This window comes from Phyllostomus hastatus, unplaced genomic scaffold (genome assembly GCF_019186645.2).
Source record: "Phyllostomus hastatus isolate PE091 unplaced genomic scaffold, TTU_PhHast_1.1 phas_contig_65, whole genome shotgun sequence".
Taxonomy (NCBI): domain Eukaryota; kingdom Metazoa; phylum Chordata; class Mammalia; order Chiroptera; family Phyllostomidae; genus Phyllostomus; species Phyllostomus hastatus.
The window spans coordinates 612,258-636,435 of record NW_025333932.1 but is presented as its reverse complement, the minus strand read 5'-3'; the positions used below and the strand labels follow the sequence as shown (position 1 = coordinate 636,435).

Here is a 24,178-nt window from a genome sequence, read left to right as displayed (position 1 = left end):
TCAAAGGGACCAAATACCCTAGATAATTCTCAGCCAGTATTTGCATGCAGTTTCTTAGGGTGGCTGTTCTTATGAATTGCATTTGAATTGTCATGAGCTACTCAATAATCATTGACTCAATAAAGTAGTAATCTTACATCAAGATGCAAAATTTCAATCTGTTTTTACTTATTTAACAGTATGTGAGGAAAAATAGTCATCACCATTTGCCATCTAGATCCTTTGTAAAATATATATTTAGTTATTTTATGAATAATTCATGGAATTAAGAATGAGATAGTGAAAAACAACCATTGGAAATTTTAATAAGAATTTTTGTATAGCTCACCTTTTTGTAATAAGTGATTTTTGGTGCACAAACATTACAAAAAATGAGAGACAACCCTCACATATCCTTCTGGCAAAATGCAGTGGTGCAGGTTCTTACTGCAAAGCATTGTGTTGAAGTCTTTCATGTTGAATGGCTATGTGAGAATACTATATTTTCTTTTTTTCCTTTGAAATATATTGATCACTCATCAACTTTGAGTTTGAGAAAATATATTTATGGTTTAGTTACCTGAAGACTTACAGATGTGACCAGTTTCATCATCATTAGAGAATGGATTGCTATCTGTCTTTGTTTTCAACTTCGGATCATCTAATAACTGAAATGCCTTCCTCAGGTAATTGTTATAGGCAGAAAATAAAAAGTCCTGAATTTTCACACTCTGTCAGGAAACTCAACAGAAGGAGTTAGGGAACTCAGCATTTAGCTGAGATTTATTACAGAGACAGGGTAGGGATGGATGCAGAGGCTGACTCTGAAAGAATCCACATGAAGCTTCCTTATGTTCTGTCTCCTCCATGAGGGGGTCACAAGCACACTTTTTCTGCAGCAGTGAAAATGCAAGAACATTTGTGTGAGGTTTCTGCCCAAGAAACCCACTAGGGGCTTCAAGCCTACAGTTTTTATTGGAGGCTTATCAGGTAGGCAGCCTCTGCTTAGCATGCTGCAAAGTTCTAGTCTCCAGAAGGAAAGCAGGTGTTCAGCATAAATATATTGTTTGTGGAAACATTGTAGGTACTATGAGCCACCCTTGTCACTTAGGAAAAGTTTTGTATCGGTGTAGGGAACTGTTTACCAGTCAAGTTCCCAGAAGCCAGCCAAGGGTGTGATTTGCAGGCAGACCGCTGTAAGGATAGCAGTCATAGGATGACGATGTTAATAAAGGTAGACCTCCATTCTTTAAAAAATGTTGCAATATTTTGGGCAATCTAATAAGAAAGGGTACTTATTTATTTCACTATTATATTATTTTCTTAGGCAGTTCCATTGTATAAATTTCTTATACTTTTAGGCTTTAATTTTTTTAGCATAGTTGGGAATAATGAATGACTATTGATCAAACAATGTCTAGGATGATGAAATAGTGTAAATCTTTGAATTATAGATAACATAAAACACTAGGATCTAGTACTATGTCTTAGGTTTAAAAAATCTGTGTGATAATTGCAAAATAAATTGAATTTTATTCTGTTAAACAAAAAGTAGATTATTTTTGTTCTTCAGAAAACTGGTAAGAGAGAGTAAAAGTCACAAAACACCAATTTCTACAAATAATTATAATTGCTCAAAAAGCCCCCCTCAAATAACTAAAATTTGGTTCAATTAGGCTCTAATGGTATACTGAGGCTAACTAAATGCTGCTGTTGTAAGTATTAGCACTTAGTATTTTGGAGGACAGTAAGCAATATTAACCATCCAGTTTAGCAACAAGAACAGGGATAAATGCAGTCTAGAATATTCCATGATCATCTTACACATTTTGATATGGTAATCACTACTAACAAGATTAAAAGTAATCAAAGAGATCTGTAGATTGAGAATAGGCATTAAGAAAGGCATAATATGTTAATTCAACAATAGGATAGCAATTTATACAAGTTAGTTAATCTTTTCAATTTTTAAGGAAATAAAACATGTGCTTTCTGCTTTTCCATTTCCTTTGTTTAGGATTGAAAGTTTCTTTTCTGTTTTCTTTGGTACTCCTCTCATGTGAGGAAGAGAAATTTATGAGGGTAGCCTGTTTGAAGAGAGAAGAGAAATGATGTTTTTAAAACATCAGTATATTTTTATCCATATAGCTCTCTTTCGTTTTTGTTTAAAAAATCTTTTATGTGAATGATATAGTACTATTGCTGACTGTTTATATACCTATATAAGAACAAAAATATACTTGCATTGTCTTGTGTGTTGTTGACTTCATTAGAAGTCTAAAGATTGACACTGATTTTTTGAAAAATGCTGGAGCTAAAAGGGGACTTTACCTGGGATAATTACCTCTACAAGTTCAAATTGCCTCCACAAATGTTATACCCCAACAATTGAAATATTTTGAAAATATAAATAAGTATGTGAATGAAAGGTAAGATTTTTTTTAAACATTAAAACATTGCGTTATTAGGTAATGTTACATGATGAGGTATGATGTGCTCATGGGTTTGAAGAGCAGAAGCTGTCTGAAAGTGTACATGTTGGCCAGTAAACTAGCTACTTTATCTCCCTACTCCCTGCATTGGCTTGATATTTTGAAAAAACCTTACTTCAAAAACAAAACAGAACACTAAATAGTTCTTTTGGCCTCAGGGACCTTAGCCTTCTTTCTAATCTTGGATTTAACAATTACTGTATTTTTTGACTCTCTGTATAATGTACTATTTATGATGGGGAATACAAAGAACCATAAATGGTCCTTTCCTCTAAGAAATTTACAGTCTAGTTGAAAAATAGTATTAAATACTTAACAAAGATAGTATTTGGGATTATACAACATCATTTAGTAATTTTTTCAGTAACTTTAATGGTAACACTAAACTCACCAATTTGAGAGGAGTGTATTGCCTAAATGGCAGTGAATGCCCACTCATTTATCAGGTCTCATCTCAAGGCCACTTGCCCTGGGAATCCTTTCCTCCCATTGCACTAGACTCTAATTCCTTTAGAGCATGCCCAGTCTCTGTTTTGCCTGCCATTATGACCCCCATGTCTTGCATTGTACCTGCCCCATAGATCCTCAACACATATTTGTTAAGTTACTATATTTAGGTTTCTCTTGGGCCTTTGTGTCCTTTGCATTTCCTTAGTGTGCCCTTCATGCTCCACTATATTCTGGTAAACAGGAGTTTTATTTTGCTTCATTAGGTATTTCTTCTAGTTAATGTTTGGCTACAGAAGACCTCTCTCTCTCTCTCTTTTTTAAAGTTTTTATTTATTTATTTTTGGAGAGAGAGGGGAAGCGAGGGAGAAAGAGAGGAAGAGAAACATCAATGTGTGGTTGCCTCTCATGTGCCCCCTACTGAGGACCTGGCCTACAACCCAGGCATGTGCCCTGACTGGGAATTCAACTGGCGACCCTTTGGTTTGCAGGCTGGCACTCAATCCACTGAGCCACACCAGCCAGGGAGAAGACTTCTCTTTTCAATGAATTATATATATTGTAGACAATTTTATATTCTTTTAAACATCTTTGTGGTGTTCATCTTTGTTGACAACACCTTTCTTTGAAACCTTTCTGTCTTTGGCAACACTGGTTCTGACAAAAACAGAGGTCCTGACCTCTCCTTAACCCTTCTGTTCATTTAAATTTTTAAATTTTAATAGAGGTCATTTAGTATGAAGAACTGTTAACTAGGTATACATTTGTTAACTAGGTTTCTGAAAACAAATAAAAGGACTCTCAAGTGTCAGGAATGGTAGCTAGCTGAGATACCCTTAAAGCTGGGGAACAAAGGTAAGAGGTTGCAATGACTAAATTTGCATGCTTCAAGGAGAGGCTGTGTGAAACTGCAATTTAGTCCATAGAAGGGGGAGTACCCTGAGCTTATAGTATAGGCCTCATAGGTTGGGAACCCACGTGGTTGGTCTCTGAGGGAGGCTTTCAGCTGCTGCTTCGAGGAAGGGTGGTTGCTACCAGGGTGAAGAAATGCTGCTGAGTGATACAGGAAAAGGAAGCCAACAGGAGACATTCCCTTTTGCCTCTAAGCTTTCAGTCAGCCTCTAGCACCTCCTATTGGCAGAACCAGCTAGTAAAGCAGAAATGTGGCTTGAAGTCTCAGCCACATCATCACAAAGTGGAGAAGGCTTACTTTACTAATTGGAAGAATTAAAAAAGGAAACCACGTATTAGGGTAGTAATAGAATAAAATTACATGATTTTACAGCTGTTGAAATACTGCCATCAATATTTTAAAAACTCAAGTCTTACATAACAACCAAATTAGAAAAGACTCAAGGGAGAACTCATACATGAAAAAATTAAGGGCGATTCAAGCAAATTTATAACTGAATACAAATTTAAAAGGAAGAAATGGTGCAAATATAAACCTTCCACTAAGTTAGTAGTTATAGATTATAAAATTAGGTTTAAATTTTATTTATATTAATAGACTTTTATGTTTCAAAGCAGTTTTTGGTTGTAGAAAAATTGAAAGTGAGGAGAGTTCCCATATATACCTCCCCTTCCATAGTTTCTCTTATTATTATCTTCTACTAGTATGCTATATTTGTTTCAATTGTTGAAACAGTAATGGTGTACTCTTACTAAGTGAGAGTCATAGTTTACGTTAGAGTTCATTCTTTACATTGTGCATTCTGTAGGTTTTTAGTCCCTTAACCCCTCTGCTCTTTTTTTAGTGGCCTAATTTGATGGTTTCTGTTCTTCCTTGGTTTCTGTGAATGAGGCATTCCCCAGGGAAATTACCGTAGTGCTCTCTTCCTTTGTGTAACCTCTTTAATTTCCCTTTAGTTTTCCCAGTTTTCTTGTGTCAGTAAATGGGCAGTTGAACTAGAAGCTTCTCAAATTCTAACCCCCACATTCAATGACTGGCTGTGTTAAATTTAGACTCAGGGTGGGTTTTTGCCAAACTCATTCCTTTTTTCCTCTCAGAGTTTCTTAAAAATTTGAAAGCTATACATGATTATCTTGGTTGTTCAGACTCAGAATCTTGATACAACATCTGATTTCACCAAGATGAACGTCCTGTTGAATTTAGCTTCTATAATGTTTGTCAGATTCTTTTTACTGTTTCTTCGTCTGTATTGCAAGGCTGTGTTTCCTCTTTCATTGCTTTCTTGCAGCAAATGCTGCTGCTTGCTAAAGTCTTGTGTTTTGGAGAGAGGGTTAAGTGAAGCTGTGCTGCAAATGATCTCTGAGTAGAGATCTAGCTTGCTTGTTACTGCTAGCAGAAAAGAAACTGAGGACGTAATTTTGTTCCATTAGTGCAAAAAGAATAATCAGTTACTTCTTTCTTGTTACACTGTCATACTAAATGTTTTCTTAATATGTGTTCCTTTTCAGCATAATGGGAGTTTTGAGTAACAAATGTGGCTTTCAACTCCAGTATCAAATGATTTTTTCAATATGGCTTCTGGCATTCAGTCCTCAAATGTGTGAATACCTGCGGCGCTATAATATCATTCCTGTTCTGTCTGATATCCTTCAAGAATCTGTCAAAGAGAAAGTGACAAGAATCATTCTTGCAGCATTCCGAGTAAGTGTTCTGTTTTGTTTTTTTAATAGTGTATGTGTGTGAGGCATTTTTTTAAAACTTTTTTTTATACTTTTTAAAAAAGATTTTATTTTTATTTTTTAGGGAGGGAAGGGAGGGGGAAAGAGAGAGAGAGAGAAACATCAATGTGTGGTTGCTGGGGGTCATGGCCTGCAACCCAGGCATGTACCCTGACTGGGAATCGAACCTGCACCACTTTGGTTCGCAGCCCGCGCTCAATCCACTGAGCTATGCAAGCCAGGCCAAGTGAGGCATTTTTACTGTGGAATATATTTTGAGGGCTTTTAGAGGGTGGGAAAAGTGTTCTTCACATAGTCATGAAACTATGATGTCTTAGTGAACATAGATTAAAAAAACACTAATTTGTATTTACACCATGGGAGAATGGGGCATGTGCAAGGACACCATTTAAAGGGATGAAATGAGTTCTGGAATGTTTGTTAGAAATTGTAATTGCATTACATTCAGATAAAAGAAATCCTTTTATTTTTTATTTTTTAATTTTTTGTATAACATATAGACTCAGACAATAGTATAATGATAGCCTAGTGACAGAGTAAGAGGGCTGTGGGGAGGTGGAAGTGGGCAAAGCATGGTTAAATGAGGATCCAAAGAGACTACTTTGGGTGATGGGTACATAGTACAGTATGCAGATTTTTTGTTGAGTTGTACACTTGAAACCTGCCTGGCTTTGTTGACCAGTCTGACCCCAAGAAACTCAATTTTACAAAAGGAAGTCCTTTTTTGTTGCAGTGTGTTTCAAGAGACTATCATTGAGGATTTTCTCTTATGGGGCCCTTATTTTAGTATGGAATTTTATTTCAGATTTTGGGCCTACTGACAAGCAGTATTTCTGAGGCAACTATAAACATGTGGTAGACATGCAAATCCAAGTTATTGGCTTCAGAATCTGTTTTTAATTATTATTTGTTATTATGGTTTCTTAAACAACAAATCAGAAGTAAAATGTAGTACAGATATATTGCAAACATTTAAATAACATTGACATCATATTTACCTGATACAGTCACTGACATCTTTTTAATTTTTCTAAGCATTACAGATAAATATATAAATAGATGTGTAATTGTTTTATGTTTAAAAATAAAAATGGCATATGATAAATACTGTTCTTTAACTTTATTCTTAACAGTATATAATGAATATGCTTATGTTTTTATATGTGTAAATATTCAGTATTCTTTTTAAATTTTTATGGGTGCATTTGAACCAAATTGATTACAATTGCCTGGATGCAAAATCTCAAGGGTGTGAGAAAATGCTCCAGAAAATGGCATTTTTACCACTTAATTTATACATCAGAATCAAAGAAGATGACAGAAGGGGATTACATGAAATTTTTGGTGATAGATTAGGGAGGTGGGAGAAAGCAAAACAGGGAAATCTCTGGGATTGGATAAAAAGTAAAAATAATAGACACAAAATTCTTTTACATAGGTGGGTATAGGATGGTTAACATTTAACAATGAACATAATATTAGTATTCTTTTTAATGGCCATGTTCTACCCATGTTCATGTAAAGTGGTTTATTTAACCACTTTGTTGTGTTGATGTGCATGTAGGGTGTTTCTAGTTTCTTTTACATATATTTGCCAGCTTTGATGAATATTTCTGTTGAATATAGTTCTAGAGGTGGAATTGCTGAGTCAAAGAATATACTTTTCTACAATTTTGATAGATAATATCAAATCACCTTTCAAAAATGCAAATTTACATTTTCATCAACCATATATTAGAATTGTGTTTTTCTGTTGTTTTCCTAAGGTTTAATATAATCTTTTAGTAGTTACACAAAATTAGTTGAAAAGTGAAATCATTGTTTCAGATTTGTATTGTGTTAGAGTGAAGCTGAGCATCTTTTAAGATTTTTATCGGTCATTTATATTCCTGCTATAAATTGCTTATTCATAGCATTCATCACATTTTAATGTTTAAAATTTGATATGTAATAACTCTTTTTTAGAAGCTTGTAGTTAATAATAGTAATAACTAATGTTTATTGAAAATTTATTCTGTGTCAGGCACTGTTTTAATTGCTTTAAATGTGTTATGCATTTAATCCCTCAAGAACTCCATTTAGTAATGGGCATGAGGCCACAAGAGGTTAAGTAATTTGCTGAAAGAGCCAGGAAGCAGCAGAGCTGGATTTCAGACTCAGGCAGGCAGTCTGGCTCATCCTCTTAACCATTATGATAACCTGTCTTTAATATTCAGAATAATAAATGTTATAATTTGAGTGATTTTTTGTGCATTGTCTAATTTAATCCTCATGAGAATTCAGTAGGTACTATTATTATTTTCTATTTTATAGATGAGGAAACCAATACTTGGAGATTAATTCTTCAGTTAGTAAGTGATAGAATCAGAATTTCAGTGATACCTACTTAGCTCCAAAGCCGCCATCTTAACCACTGTGGCATCATCTTTTTTTTCCTTGTGACATTTTCTCAGGAATCTTGAAAGTGGCATTAAAAGGAGAGAAAACCATGAAAAGTAGAATCATAAGTCATGTGGCAAAGGAATTAGATTTCTTTGCTGAAAATACCAGATGTGAAAGCCGTCAAACTTCACGTTTTTTCCTAGCTGCCTGACAAGTGTTAAATGAATGACTAAAGGCAATGAGAAGTAAAGTCCAGTATAAATTTCATTGAAAAAGTGGAAAGTGAAATGAAAGTGTGAATTGCTAGATATGATAAGTGGCAGTCACCTGTTGACCAAATGTTTAATGTATTAGATTGCTTTTGGTTATCCTTATTTACAAAATTTTACATTTTAATGTAAAATTTGCTCTGTGGCCTTTGAGAGGTTTACTTTTAAGAAATAGGTGAATTTGGTACCTCTCTATTCTTCTACCTCAGTGTATTTATTGTCTCTGCCATTACTTTTTTAGCAAACTGCCTACATGGGGTGAATTTTAGTCTCATTTAGATAAAGTAGTAACCAATCCTTAAATCAGAATAGGTTGTATTAATGAGCTCTGCAGTATTTTAGTAGCTAAACTGAATATATTTTTTCTTCTACATGAGTGTTTCATTATCCTTCTCATTTATTTAGTAAAGATGAAAAGTTCTAGAAATAGGATACTCTGACAGTCTCCTTCTATTGCTAGAGTTGAAGATAATTCACAAACAAGTTTTGAATCTCATTTTTTTCCAGCTCCATTATGCTAATCATTAGGGAACACAGGTGCTTATGATACAGCTTGACATCAAATTGCTTGTTTAGTGAAGACAGAGTATATAAATAAATAATGTCAGTGCAATGCAATGATAAGTAATACACAAAAGTAATATAAGAGAGGTGGAGGGTAAGAATAGGGGGTTTTAGGAAAGCTTCATAGAGAGGCCTGAAGAGGTTTTAGGAAGGTGCATATTAATTTTTTTGAAGTACAAAGGTGGAGAGAGGTTAATAAATGTTAATGAGTGAAAAAAGGACTTTCTGGAATTGTTAGTAATTTGTTGTTGTAGGAGTATTGATTATTGCCTCTCTGTCCCACACCCCCATTCTCAAGTGACATGTTAAGGGAATAAATGGAGCACCTGAGTCAGGCTCTTAATACAGTCCTGGTATTTGTGACCATTTGCTTTCTGAAGGCACAGACACGCTCTGTGAAATGGAGCTTGTGCTTTGCTGATCTCTATTCCCATTCTGGGCCTTGAACTAGTGGGACCAACACACAGTTTTCAGCCATCCTGTTGTTTTTGACTCACCCTAACTTATTTTCATAGTTGTGAGGCATTACTCACCAAAGCCCAGTGTCTTCAAAAAGACTCCGTCAGATCTAATTTTGCTCCTTCATTGTGTACTGTGCCCTACTCTCATGGAACATGAGTAAGAGCTGATTCTGCTTTTAAATTTTATTCATTGTGGTGAAATATATATGTCATCTTTTCAAATTGATATATTTATTTTCTGAAGGCTTAAAACTTCTATTTGTGGTTTTGAATTTCTTTGTCTTTCCAACTTTCTGCTGTACTGTAGTCACAGGAACCTTTATTATATTAAACTCTTCTATTTCAAATTAAGCACTACCAACTAAGAAATTAGAAATATTAATAGTTTTATTCTTTTCCTGCTTATAAAAATAATATCGTCTTGTGGGTAAAAACTAATATATAGAAAAATATTAAGGAAAAAAGTATAAATTACACTATTCACCCTTCTAGACATAGAAGAAGCCTGTTGATATTTTAATGCCTATAATTTATGATTTTGCTCCCTTCCTACATGGGGGTTCAACTTTGTATGAATTGCAGTGGGCATGGAAAAACTGAATAGTTAGAGGGAAGTAGAATTTTTGTTTCTTTACAATTTGGTCAGATCATGCTTTGCATGTTACTACAAAGACTGTGTGCATATGGCTTGGTTGTGTGTGTTCCCAGCATGTACAGCCAAAGTCAGGTTTGCTGTGCTCTTGGTCTGGTCTCTGTGCCTTTGGAAAGTTGCTTAGCTTCTCCAGGCTTCAACTCTGTTCATGTGTCTGGTAAGATTGTTATTCCTCTTAAGTCTGTCATTGGACTTCATATATGCTCATATATTAATGCCTTTGGAGAAAATAAATGTTGACTAAATGAATATTTGGCATATGTAGGCCCTCAAGTATTTGGGATCATATGAAGGATAAAAAAACACTGAAGTGAAAGTTGAAAAACCTTCTGTATGGAAGTAGGGTAGTGGTATTGAATTTAATGATATATTTACTGGTTTCTATATTGAGTTAAATTCCTTTTTAAATTTTTGGCTGCTTTGTTTGGCTCTCATAATTAAAATTATAATAAAATTCCACGAAAATGAATTTAACTCGGTGCCTCCTATATCTAGTTTTTCTTTTAAATTATTTTTTATTGAGTTTATTGCAGTGACATTGGCCAACAAAATAATACAGGTCTCAAGTGTATCATTCCATAACACATCATCTGCACATTGCACTGTGTGTCTACCACCCCAAGTTAAGTCTCCCTCTGTCACCATTTATCCCCCCTTTACCCCCTCCCATCTGCCTCTACCTGCCTTTCCTTTTCCCTCTGGCAATAATCACCATTGTCTTGTCTATGAGTTTCTTAAAATTTAATCTTCATTGTATTTTTTAACATTATTTTTAGTCCCCTTATACCCTCCTCACCCCAGCAATCATCATATTATTTTCCACACCCATGAGTCCTTTTTCCTTTTTGCTCAATACCTCCATCCCCTAACCCCCTCCCCCACCACTAGCTGTCGTCCTGCTCTCCACCTATGAGTCTGTTCCTGTTTTCTTTGCTAGTTCAGTTCATTTTAGATTCCACATATGAGTGAAATCATATGGTATTTGTCTTTCTCTGACTGGTTTATTTCACTTAGCATGTTCTCTAGGTCCATCCATATTGTTGCAAAGGGTAAATTATCTTATTTTTTACGGCCAAGTACTATTCCATTGTGTAAATGTTGCATAGTTGTTTTATCCACTCATCTGTTGATAGACACTTGGGCTGCTTCCATATTGTAGCAATTTTTTTATGTGTATGTTAAGATTATGGTTGCATTAAAAGTTTGTTAAAATATGTCCTGACTGGTGTGGCTTAGTTTGTTGGGTGTTATCCCACAAAGTGAGAGGTTGCTGGTTTGATTCCCAGGCAGGGCATGTGCCTGAGTTATGAGTTTGGTCCCTGGTTGAGGCACGATCAAGAGGCAGCTGATCGATATTTCTCTCCCTCTCTTTCACCCTCTCTTATTCTCTCTCTAAAAATAAAATATTTTTTAAAGTTTGTTAAAATAATTCACTTAACAAAATATATTACAGAGAGCAATACTACAGAGAGGGAATCTCTGTTTTCTTTTAGTGCGTGGACTTTTTTTCTAAATTAGAAGCTGTTAAGTTGGTGTGAAAACTTTTCAGATATTAAGATATATTTTACAGTCTCATAAACTGTTGAGAAAGATAGTCACCCTTGACTCAGTGTGTTTGCAATTAGACTATCCTAGAAAGATGTTTTAGATTATTATTGGATTTTTCTTTGTATAACTTACACTTCTTGGAAATAGATCAACAATTGCCTAAGTAATTAACATGGAAATGAATAGTACTTTTTTCAGTTTATATCTACCTATCCTTTTTTTGTGTGTTGTTAGTTATACCTTTAAGTTAAAATAGTCTGTTTTTTCAAATGCTGATGATTATAAACCTTTATCATAAAATTATTTCTTTTGATAATTGGTTAATAAGGTAACTTGTTTGTAAAAGTAAAATATAAGCATAGGAAAGAGAGCTGCTATAGATATTAGGGTTTAATTTTAACTGTTCTATTGTTTCAAATAATATATCTCAACACTTGTGTCTTTCCTCCTCATTTTTGGTAAACTTACATGGTTTTAATAAGTATTATTTAGATAATATAGTTTTGTAAGTGCTATGAGTTTTAGGAAGAAATCAGATACTAGTAATTTATAGTAATGGATTGAGATTTACTTTAAAGACCAGCATAAAATGCCTTAAACATTATATATATATATAATATATAGAGAATATGGAATAAATTCTGTATATAGAATATAGAATAACAGGTAGTTATTCTATCTGAGCTTCCCATAGACTTTGATTAGTATTTTGTTCCTGCTTATTTCCTCCTCTCTCCCATTGATTTTCATTTTAGATCATTATTTTGTAATAGGGGTCATTTAAAGTATTAAGTATCTCTGATACTGTTACACAGTTTATCCTTAATATGGGTTTGAACTGTGTGGGTTCACTTATACATGGATTCTTTTCAATAAATATATTGGAAAAATTTTTTGAGATTTGTGACAATTTGAAAAACTTGCAGATGAATCACATACTTTAGAAATACTGAAAAAATAACAAACAGCTGGGTATGTCATAAATGCACAAAATATGTGGATACTAGTCTATTTTATCATTTGCTACCACAAAGTGTACATAAATACATAATTGACTGTTTATGTTATTGCTAAGTCTTCTGGTCAACCAGAAACTATTACTAGTTAAGTATTTTGGGAAGCCAAAAGCTATCCTTAGATTTTTGATTGTACAAGGGCTTGGTTTCCCTAACCCCTGAGTTAAGGGCCAGCTGTATAATAGATGAGAAGTGTTAGTTGATATTAGTTGAATCCTACCTTTGAGCTCTTCCCTCTCACTTTCTCTTCCCTCCCCTTCCCTCCCCATCCTCATCCTTGTCCTCATCCTCATCCTCTCCCTTCCTCCCCCATCCCCATTCATGGAATATCTATTCACCTATCAATGCATCAGATATATACTGAAGACCAATTATGTGATAAGAATGTGTTACTTACCGAGGGTACAGAAGGATAAATATGCCAAGATATGTATTCTCAGGGATGTTGTATTTTGTTTAAATTTTTGTCTTTGATGAAGTGATTTCATGAGGTTATTGTGAAGAAGAATATACAAACCTCAAAAAGTCACAAGACCTTTAGAGTCAGACTGAGATTCTTAGCTTTTATTTTGATCCTGATTGGGGATTTAAAAGTTCTCTAAATAGATTATCTACTTTTTATGGAAACTTAAGGAATACTGTAGTATAGCTCTTCTAATTTTCCTTTCAGTGTGTTTTTTTTTTACAAAGATTGTAGGCTTTGGAGTGGACAGATGTAGATGTGAATTTCAGCATTAGATTATTGGGAGAGTAACTTGAACTCTCATAGCTAATTTCTCCACCTGTGAAAGGTAATTAGTAAGACTGAATTCATTTCAAGGTTGGGTGAGGATTCAATGAGATAACAGATGAAGTACCTGGAAATAGTAAATATACAATCTGTATTTATTTCCCTGCCATTTTCTCTCTTTAAAATCATAAAATAATAGCAGTTTGCCTTGTTGAGTCTTCCACCTCTGTAAATTGCATTCTTGCTCAGTTAATGTGGAACCTAGGCAAAAGATCCAGAGCTGTTATGTTTGATTTAGAAAAGGAAGTGTGAATATTTTACTGATGTTTAGCAAGATTTAAAATCTTGTTTGAACTTTATTTACCATTTTAATTTTTTACTCACAGTGCATAAAACTTAGGCTGATTTCTGGGTGTCTGTTTTCTTTTTACCTATTAAAATTTATGGGGGTAACATTGATTATATAAATTTCAGGTGTACAACATTCTAATACAGCATCTGTATATTCTATTATGTGCTTACCACCTTAAGGCTAGTCTCTTGTCACCATATATTTGACACTCGTTACCCTCTTTGTGCTCCCCCCAATTCTCTTCCCCTCTGGTAACCACCATTCTGTTTTCTGTCTGTGAGTTTGTGTATTTTGTTTGTTCATTTTTTATATACCACATTATGAGTGAAATCATATCATTTCTGTCCTGTTCCATCTGACTTATTTCCCTTAGTATAATACTTTTCTTAAAATTCATTTATTGGGGTGACTTTAGTTAATACAATTATATAGGTTTCAGATGTACACTTCTGTGACACATCATTTATATATAGTATAATGCTCTTAAAATCCATCTATGTTGTTGCAAATGGCAGTATTTTTCCTTTAATGGCTAAATAGTATTCCATTCTACATATCTACATCTTTATCCAGTCATTCATTGAAGGACACTTAGGTTGTTTCCATGTCTTAGCTATTGTGAACAATGCTACAATGAACATAGGGGTACATATGTCTTTACAAATAAGTGTTTTCAAATTTTTGAGAGTTGATACCCAGAAGACAGATTGCTGAGTCATATGATAGCTCTATTCTTTGTTTTTTGTGGAGCTTCCATACTATTTTCCATAGTGGCTGCACGAATTTACATTCCCACCAGCAATATACGAGGGTTCTCTTTTCTAAGCTTCCTCTCCAATGCATATTATTACTTGACTTAATTAATAATGGCCATTCTAACAGGTGTGAATTGGTTATGTCATTGTGGTTTTGGTTTGCGTTTCACTTACAACTAATGATGTTGAGCATCTTTTCATATATCTGTTGTCCTTCTGTCAGTCTCCCATGAAAGTAGTCTAAGTCCTCTGCCCATTTTTTTTTCAGATTGTTTATTTTCTTTGTTGTTGTTGAGATGAATTAGTACTTCACATATTGGGTATTAGCCCTTTATTGATCGAGGTATTATTTGCAAGTACATTGGTTGGTTGCCTTTTTGTTTTGCCTGTGGGGTCAAGTTTACAAAAATTCCTCTGAGACAAGGTCCATAAGTTTAGTGCCTATGCTTTCTTTTCTATATTTTGCTGTTTTCAGGTCTTACATTTCCAATCTTTAATCTGTTTTGAGTTAATTTTTGTGTATGGTTTCAGATAGCAGTCTAGTTCCATTTTTTTGCATGTGGCTTTCTAGTTTTCCTAGCACCATTGATTGAAGAGGTATTCCTTTCTCCATTGTATGTTTATGGCTCCTTTGTCAAGAATTAGTTGCCCATATATGTGTGGGTTTATTTCTTTGTTCTCAATTCTATTCCATTGGGCTATATGTTTGTTTATTTTTCTGCCAGTACTATACTGTTTTGATTATTTATCTTTGTAGTATAGTACTAGGGGTCTTTTGTAGTTCCATATAAATTTGTGGGTTTTTGTTCTATATTTGTGAAAAATGCCAGTGGGATTTTGATAGGGATTTATGTTAAATCTTCCTATTGTTTTAGGTTATATGGTTGTTTTAACAATGTTAAGAATATCTTCCATTTTTTTATGTCTTCAATTTCTTTCAGCAATGTCTGGTAGTTTTCAGTGTGTAAGTTCTTCACTTCCTTTGTTAAGTTTATTCCTAGGTATTTCATTCTTTTTTTGTAATTGTAAATGAAATTTATTGATTTTTCTTTCTGATATTTTGTTATTTCTGTATTTCTGTTATATAGGAACACAGATTTCTGTATATTGATTTTGTATTTTGCAACTTTATTTTGTCGGTAATAGTTTTTGTTGGATTTTTTAGGGTTTTCTATGTATATAAAATGTCATCTGCAAATAGTGACAGTTTTTCTTTTTCATTCCCAATTTGGATGCCAGCTGTCTGTCTATTTATTTATTTACTTAATTCCTATTTGCAATGGCTAGAGTTCTTTGTTGAATAACAGTGACAAGGGTGGCTTTCCTTGTCTTGTTTCTGATCTTAGGTTTGAGATACCTTCCTTTTATACCCATTCTATTGAGTGTTTTGATCATAAATGGATGTTGTATTCTGTCAAATACTTCCCCCATCTATTGATACGATCATATGATTTTTATCTTTTATTTGGTTAATATGTTGTATCACATTGATTTTCAGATATGATCCTTTTAATGTATTGTTGCATTCAATTTGCTAGTATTTTGTTTAGGATTTTTGCATGTATGTTCATCAGAGATGTCGGCCTGTACTTTTCTTTTTATGTGTTCTTTCCTTGTTTTATTATCAGGGTAATGTTGGCATCATAAAGTGAGCTAGGAAGTATCACTTTCAAAAAGTATAATTTTTTGGAAGAGGTTGAGAGGTTGAGAATAAAGAGGTACTAAATCTTCTCTGAATGTTTGGTAGAGTTCACCAATGAAGCCATGTGGTTCTGGACTTTTTGGTTTTTAGGTTTTGATTAATGTTTCAGTGTATTTACTAGAGATCAATTTATTTAGGTTTCAAATTCTTCATGGTTCAGTCTAAGAAGTTTATATTTTTCTAAGAATTTGTCCATTTCTTTAAAGTTGCTGAATTCAGTGGCGTAAAGCCTTTCATAGTGTTCTTATTTAATCCTTTGTATTTCTATGGTGTTTGTTTTGACTTCCCCTTTTTCATTTCTGATTTTATTTGAGCCTTTTCTCTGTTACCTTAGTCTAGCTAGAAGTTTGTTAATTTCATTAATCTTTTCAAACTACCAGCTTTTTATTTATATTTTCTATGTTCAATTTTTTTGTCTTTTTTTTCTCTATTTCATTTATTATTTTTGTTATTTTCTTCCTTCTACTGACGTTGGGCTTCACTTGTTCTTCTTTTTCTAATTCTTTAAGGTGTAATGTTAGATTGTTTGAGTTTTTTTTTATTTTGTTTCTTCAGATAGACCTGTGATGCTATGAATTTCTCTTAGTACCACTTTTTCTGCATCCCTCAAATTTTGGGATGCCATATATTCATTTTAATTTGTCTATATGTATCTTTTCATCTCATATCTTTCAGCAAATACTTGTTCAGCAGCATGTTGCTTAATGTTCATATGTTTGTGGGTTTTTTTTAAGCTTCCTTCTTGTAGCTATTTCCAGTTTCATACTGTTATAGCTGGAAACTATGCATGGTAGGATTTCAGTCTTAAGTTTCTAAGACTAGTTTTGTTCACCAATATATAGTCTATCCTTGAGAATGCTGTATGTGCACTGGAGAAGAATATTCTGATGTTTGGGGATGCAAAGCTATAAAAATATCAAGTCCATTTGGTCTGTCATTTAAAGCTGATATTTCATTTTGATTTTGTGCGCTCACATTACCTTGTTGTTCATCGCATTTACTGGCTCATTTCTCTGCTTGTGCTTTTGATGTGGTGAACTCTTGTTTAGATACTTAATTTGTTCTCAGCAATTTAGTAGGTTGATAGGTAGGGTACTTTTTGTTTTCTGGTAGATGTTATAGTGCAAGTTTTTGTTTTCTCTTACGTGCATTATTTGTGCCTCTGGTATTGTACTGGAGCAATGTCATTTTAGTTGAGAAAAATGCTACATAGCCTTTGAGATGGTAGGTGTTCCCATCTGAGACCAGCTTGCTTAGTTACAGGGCAATACCTCTGTGGTAGGGACATTTGGCTGGTGGTAAAACCTGTTTGTGAACTCCCAGTGCTTCTTTCATTTTACTAATAGTTTCTGGTCCTGCAGTGTTTTGGGAAGCATCATCACTGCTTATTTGGGATCTGTGGGGATGGGAAGGGCAGAGAAGGCATGCTTGGGATCTTGCAGATTTATTTCCTTGCCAGCAATATTTGTTGGCACTTATGTAGTATTTAAGGCTTCCAAGCCACCTCTACTGGGTCCTCCTACAGTGGGGTTTGGGGGCAGGTAGGTGCCTTTCCTTGGAAGGAAAACTGTTTCTGTCTCTCTTACTCTCCAAGCTGTAGCATTAGGGATGCAGGCCAACTTCTCCCCCAGTACCATGCTTGCTGTTACTGTAGTGGGCTCTGAACTATATCTGAAGCCACTCTTTGCCCACCTCCCACCTGTCATAGTTATCCTATTTATTGCTGATTTCACCTTCTCTGAGACTCTATTTTTTAATCTAGATTTGAAATTATTTAAAATAGATCCCATCTAATGGCTGAAATAATAGTTTTTTTGGTACTCTTCTGTGCTTAATTTATGACAGTACAAACAGGTGAACATATTTAAGGTTGAAAATCAAAACACTGTCTTTAGACATCTACAAATTTGATATATTGTACATAATTGAGTAAAATTGAGCCATTAGAAAGGACATCGTAAAGCCTTTTGATTTAGACTATCAAATACATGGGGAAAACGTGTCCTTTTTTCTTTATTTTTCTGGAGTTCTAAAACCTTTGAAAAAGATTTCACTGATAAGGTTGTTTGAGGACGTTCTGCTTATATGTTTTTTTCCACATCCTGAAACTCAGAAAGGAAATCTTTGTATTGAAGACTTCAGCAAACTTGTTGAGCTACTATGGGATAAAGAAATTGGCAGCTACCAGTTATTTTTTCTTTCCACTTGGTTGGATGAATTACTTTAAAAAAAATGTCAGTCTTACTTATTTATAGCAGGTACTGAACTCTAGGTCTGATCAGATATTATTCTCTTGGTTAAATTGATTTGTCAGTCCCTAGTTCCTAAAATAAATAAAAACGTTTTAAGCCTTGACTAAAAAATATTGAAGATTATATTCGTTGTTTAAAATTTTACAACTGTCGTGAGTTTTATTTCTATTTTTGGTTCTGCTTAATCAAGATAATAATATATCAGAACATAATATATCAGATAATGAAATAAATTATATTTTTACAACTGTATGGTTTTCAGTATAAAGGCTTAGAAAAAATACCACCAGTGGGATTTTCATTACTTATATTAGTCATGATGTTTAATTCACACCCACATACATATACACACCCACAAAGATATGCACATATCTATACCTTCCTGTGCAGACAGTTCATAGTCATGATCCTTTCAAAGAAGCTCACAAAATTTAAGTGTATGGGAACTCTTTTTGCCTGCTGCTTTGGCACAGAAGTATTGCTACCAAGAAATTTTATTCCCAAGTCTATCTTTCATCCCTTATATCAGGAATTTCTCTATATTGTTCATTAGATATGAGGTTTGGATGAGATCTGGTAAAACTGAGAGATTTTTAATCTTGGGGTAAGTTTTTTAGTACAGCCATACTTCAGGTGTGGTCCACATGTCACTGTAGTGGTGTGAATTTTTGGCTAGCAATCTTCAATATTATAAGTATAGAAAGTGAGGATAAGAATTTAGAAAGTTAGGTAATTTGACAGAATTGTTAAACTGCGTATAAAATTTAAGCTTGTTTTTGGCATGTCTTTTAAAATTTATTTTTCTACAAGAACATTTTTATTGTATTTTATAAAAGTTTATTCATGAATGATTGTAAATGAAACAAAACTGGTCTTTATCACAGATTCTTTGAAAAGCTCAGCTTTAACATGTATTTTATAAGGCTACAGGTTTTGGTGAGGGAAAGATCTGATTGCTCCGCACCATTACTTGGATAAAGGCCAAAATGATATTTAGAGTTTTGATATTGTTGAGGTGAGGATGCATTTGAGTTTTAAGGTCTTTAAAGGACAGAGAAAGACAAATGCTCTATAATTTCACTTATATGTGGAATCGAAAAAACAAAACAAAACACAGACTTACAGGTGCAAAGAACAAATTGATGCTTGGTAGAGGGGTATGGGTGAAAAAGGTGAAGGGATTAAGAGACAAACTTCCAGTTATAAAATAAGGTATAGGGATGTAATGTACTGAATAGGAAATGTAGTCAATAATACTGTAATGACTATGTATGGTAGCAGGTGGTTACTAGACTTACTGTGGTGATCACTTCAAAATGTATAAAATGTTGAATCACTATATTGAACATATGAAACTAACATAATATTGTATGTCAATAATAATAATAATAATAATAATAATAGAAGAGTACACTGCTGCCAAATTCTCTAGGTTTTTTTTTTTTTTTTCAGGCAAATTCAGTTTCCTAAGTAAGTTTCTTGACCTTTGATTATGTACAATGAGATGGAGAGATGAAATTAAAACATATTTTAAAGGAAAAATAGATAAGGCTAATTGATTTAACATAGGATTGAAGAAAAGGGCAGAATCAATTATGACTAAATTTTCAAGTGTTCATATCTTAGGGAATTGAGAGAAGAGGTAATTTCAGAAAAATATGATAGGGTTATTCTATATTAGTTATATTGACCATGTTGAGGTTATAGTTGAAACCATTAGTTATGATAATATCTTAAATATGAAGTTTAATTCTTTATCCAACAAATAGGCAATGGAAATAACAAAGGACCATATGAATAAAAGAGCATTGGTATTTTTCTGATACTAGAAGAGGTAGTAAGAAAAGTAACTGGAAAAGGTAACAGATAAATTAGAACAAAAGCAAAGGAAGACAGAAAGAGTTTCATAAAGGGAGAGGTTATCAGAATTTAAGTCTCCCCCCAATTTAAGATCTTTAATTGAATTCCATTATGGTCAGTGAAACATACTATTCTACACAGTTTCAATTCTCTGAAATTTGAGACTTGTTATATGGCTTGTGGTCTGTCATAGTGAATGTACCATTTGTACTTTATAAAGGATGTGTGTCTTTCAGTTTCTCTAAATGTTAATTAAATCAGGGTGGTTGATAGTGTTATTCAGACCTTCTGTGTTCCAACTTTTGTTTACTGGTTCTATCAATTGCCTAGAGTTGTTAAAATCTCCAGCTGTTGTGGATTTGTCAGTTTTTCCCTTCAATTTGCTGATTATTGCTTTGTGTATTTTGAAATGCTCTTTGTAACATTTATCTGTTATATTTTCCTAATAATCAGTCCTTAAATCATTGTGAAATGTCCTTTATTTATTGGTAATGCTCTTTTTCTTGATACCTACTTTATTTGAAATTAATATAGACATATCAGCTTTCTTATGCTTACGGTTTTCCATCTTTCAGTTTTAATCTATATGTGTCTTGTATTTAAAGTTTGTGTCTTTTAGAGAACATGTACTTTGAACTTCTATTTATTCCGGTAATCTCTGTTAACTAGAATGTTTAGTTCGCTGGCATCTAAATATTGGTGTGGGTGGACTTATTTTTTTAATCTATTTTTTAAAGCACAGGTGGTATACTATATATTAGTTTCAGGTGTACAATATAATTCAACATTTATATACCTTATGGTTACTAATACTAATAACTATCTGTCACTGTGCAAACTTACCACAATATTATTGACTATATTCCACTTTACCCATCTTTCCTACGTCACCTCTCCTCTGGCAACATCAGTTCAGTCACTGTTTCTGTTTTTGTTTTAGATTTTACATATAAGTGAAGCCATATGGTATTTGTCTTTTTCTGTTTGATTTATTTCACTTTGCATAATACCTTCTAGGTCCATCCATATTGTCACAAATGGCAAGGTTTCTTGCATTTTTATGAATGAATAATATTCCATTGTATGAATATGTACATCCCATTTTCTTTACATGTTCATCTCTCAGTGGACACTTAGATTGTTTTCCTATTTTGGTTATTATAAATAATGCTGCAATGAACATGAGGTGCATGTTATCTTTTCAGGTTAGTGCTTTTCTTCAAGTAAATACTCAGAAGTGGAATTGCTGAATCAGATGGTAGATCTATTTTTATTTTAACTTTTTGAAGAATCTCTATACTTATTTTCCATAGTGGCTGTAACCAGTGTATATTACCATTAACAGAGCATTGGTGTTCTTTTTTCTCCACATCCTTGTCAATTCTTATTATCTCTTGTTTTTTTGATTATAGCTTTTTTTTTTAATCCTCATCCAAGGATATGTTTACTGATTTCAGAAAGAGGGGTGTTTAGGTGCGGAGAGAGAAAGAGAACAGGCCTTGATTGGTTGCTTCCCGTATGTGCCTTGACTGGGGATTGAACCCTCAACCTAGGTATGTGCCCTGACTAGGAATCGAATCCACAGCCTTTTGGTGCACTGGATGATGCTCCAACCAACTGAGCTACCCAGCCAAGGCTGATTATAGTCATATTGACAGGTATGAGGTGATATTTCATTGTGGTTTCGATTTGCATTTCTCTCGTGCTTAGGGATGTCAGGCACTTGAACTTGGTGGCCATCTGAATGTCTCCTTTGGAAAATGCCTGTTCAGATCCTTAGCCTGTTTTTTAATTGCCTTTTTTTGTTATTGAGTGGTATGAATTCTTTATATATTTTGGATATTAACCCCCTCATCGGATATATATATATTGTTTGCGGATATTTTTCACCCATCTTGTTTTTATTTTATTGTTTCTTTTGGATGTAGAAGCTTTTAGTTTGATGTAGTTCTACTTGTTGACTTTTACTTTTCTTGCCTGTGATTTTGGTGGTCTATACAAAACATTGTTTCCAATGCCAAGAGGTTTTTCTTTCTCTTCCAGGAGTTTGACAGTTTATGTCTTTCATCCATTTAGAGTAAATTATTGTTAGCTGTATGAGATAGTGGTGCAATTTCATATTTCTGCATGTGGTTATCCAATTTTCCTAATCCGTTTATTGAAGAACTATTCTTTTCCACTGAGTATTCTTGGCTCTCTTGTCAAATATTAGTTGACTGTATAGATAGGGGCTTATTTCTGGGTGCTCTTTTCTGTTCCATTGGTCTTTGTGCCTGTCTATGCCATTATTATATAATTTTGATTACTATAGCTTTGTAGTTCAGTTTGAAATCTGGAAGTATGAGGCCTGCAGCTTTGTTCTTCTTTCTCAAGATTGCTTTGACTATTTGGGGCCTTTGTAGTTTCATACAAAATCTAGGATTTTTTCTACTTCTGTAAAAAATACTATTGGAATTTTGGTAGGGATTGACTACCAAAGTAGTAGGCCATATGCCATTTGGTAGGCCATATGCTAAGCTAAATTTCTTTATTTGGCATAATATAAACTTGCTTACAAAAATAAATATATTTTCAAATTTTGGTACACTTATTTGAAATTGTTAAAATCACAGTAACATAGCTAGGGAATTTGCTTGAATGTCACAAAACTTTTCTGATAATTGTTCAAGCAACAGAGGTTTTTTTTTTTAATTGCTGTTCACTCTGCACTTATAGTTTGATTGGAGGGGGAAATAGTTACTGACTGGAAACTGAAGAAATACTTGAAAAAACATTCTTTCATAGTATCCTAAGTGATCTAGGTAGCCAGTGAAAGGAGAGTTCAGTATGGTGTACACAGGAACAGGCTGTGAGAAAGGATTGTGGTGGATTTAGTTATCCAGTGTTCAGTATTTTGAGGCTTGTCTGGGTCAATAATTTAAAATATTTAGTAAGCTGCCCTGGCTGTTGTGGATCAGTGGATCAAGTGCCAGCCTGTGAACCAGAGGGTCACAGGTTCGATTCTCAGTCAGGGCACATGCCTGGGTTGCAGGCCAAGTCCCCAGCAAGGGGCATGCAAGAGGCACGCAAGAGGCACTCAAGAGGCAATCACACATTTTTGTTTCTCTTCCTCTCTTTCTTCCTACCTTCCCCCCCTCTAAAAATAAATAAATACAACCTTAAAAAAATAAGACGTTTAGTAAGCTAGTAAGTAAGCAAAGAATCAGAAGAATATTTCTGATATGGACAGATGCTTAGGAAAGAAAGTCATCCACTTAAAGGTTATAGTTAACCTGTCAATAGGAGGAGGAGAGAGGGTGAAAAAGGATGTACAGAGGTCTCAGGATATCATGTAACAAATTATATCTTTGTCTAAACTAGAACTTTTTAGAAAAATCAACCGAAAGAGAAACTCGCCAAGAATATGCTCTGGCTATGATTCAGTGCAAAGTTCTGAAACAGTTGGAAAACTTGGAACAGCAAAAGTACGATGATGAAGATATCAGTGAAGATATAAAATTTCTTTTGGAAAAACTTGGTGAAAGTGTTCAGGATCTTAGGTATGTTATTTTTAAATCTCAAAGTCTGGGTATATTGGACTTCGTTTCATTTGTTTGGTATTTTAAGGAAATTTAAATTTCTTACTAAATATAATCTCTAACGACTGTATTGAAATATTATGTCTTCTATCATATTTGGTGGATATGTTAAAAAAACAGGGGCTTATTGCTATAGTAACAGTTTCTTAGAGCTGTATGTTATTTCTTCTTTTTGGGGAGTGTTCCACCATTTATCTTTTAAAATAGGATTGGCTGTACTACACCAGTTGTTAGCACTGCCATGGAACTCTTCAAGATCTCCTCCTGGTTAGGAATCTTTTAAAGCAGTAATGGTTGTTAATTTGTGGACAAGTTTTGCCCATATCTGGGAAGACTATTTTTTTCCTGCTTTCTTGAAATTTCTATTGGTTTTATATATATATATATATATATACACACACACACACACACACACACACACACACACACACATATACATATATACATGTATATACATATATATTTATATTTTTTGTGTTTTGTCATT

At 33.8% G+C, this 24,178-nt stretch overlaps 1 protein-coding gene across 3 annotated transcripts in view; it reads left to right on the top strand.

The window, feature by feature from the left end:
• ATP6V1H (ATPase H+ transporting V1 subunit H) overlaps positions 1-24,178 on the top strand; it is a 127,832-nt gene that overhangs the window by 37,594 nt on the left and 66,060 nt on the right. For all 3 annotated transcript variants that reach the window (XM_045849491.1, XM_045849489.1, XM_045849490.1), the window contains 2 exons: positions 5,340-5,532; positions 23,474-23,652. In XM_045849491.1, coding sequence (XP_045705447.1) covers positions 5,340-5,532; positions 23,474-23,652 — 372 coding nt within the window. The remainder of the gene's footprint in view (positions 1-5,339; positions 5,533-23,473; positions 23,653-24,178) is intronic.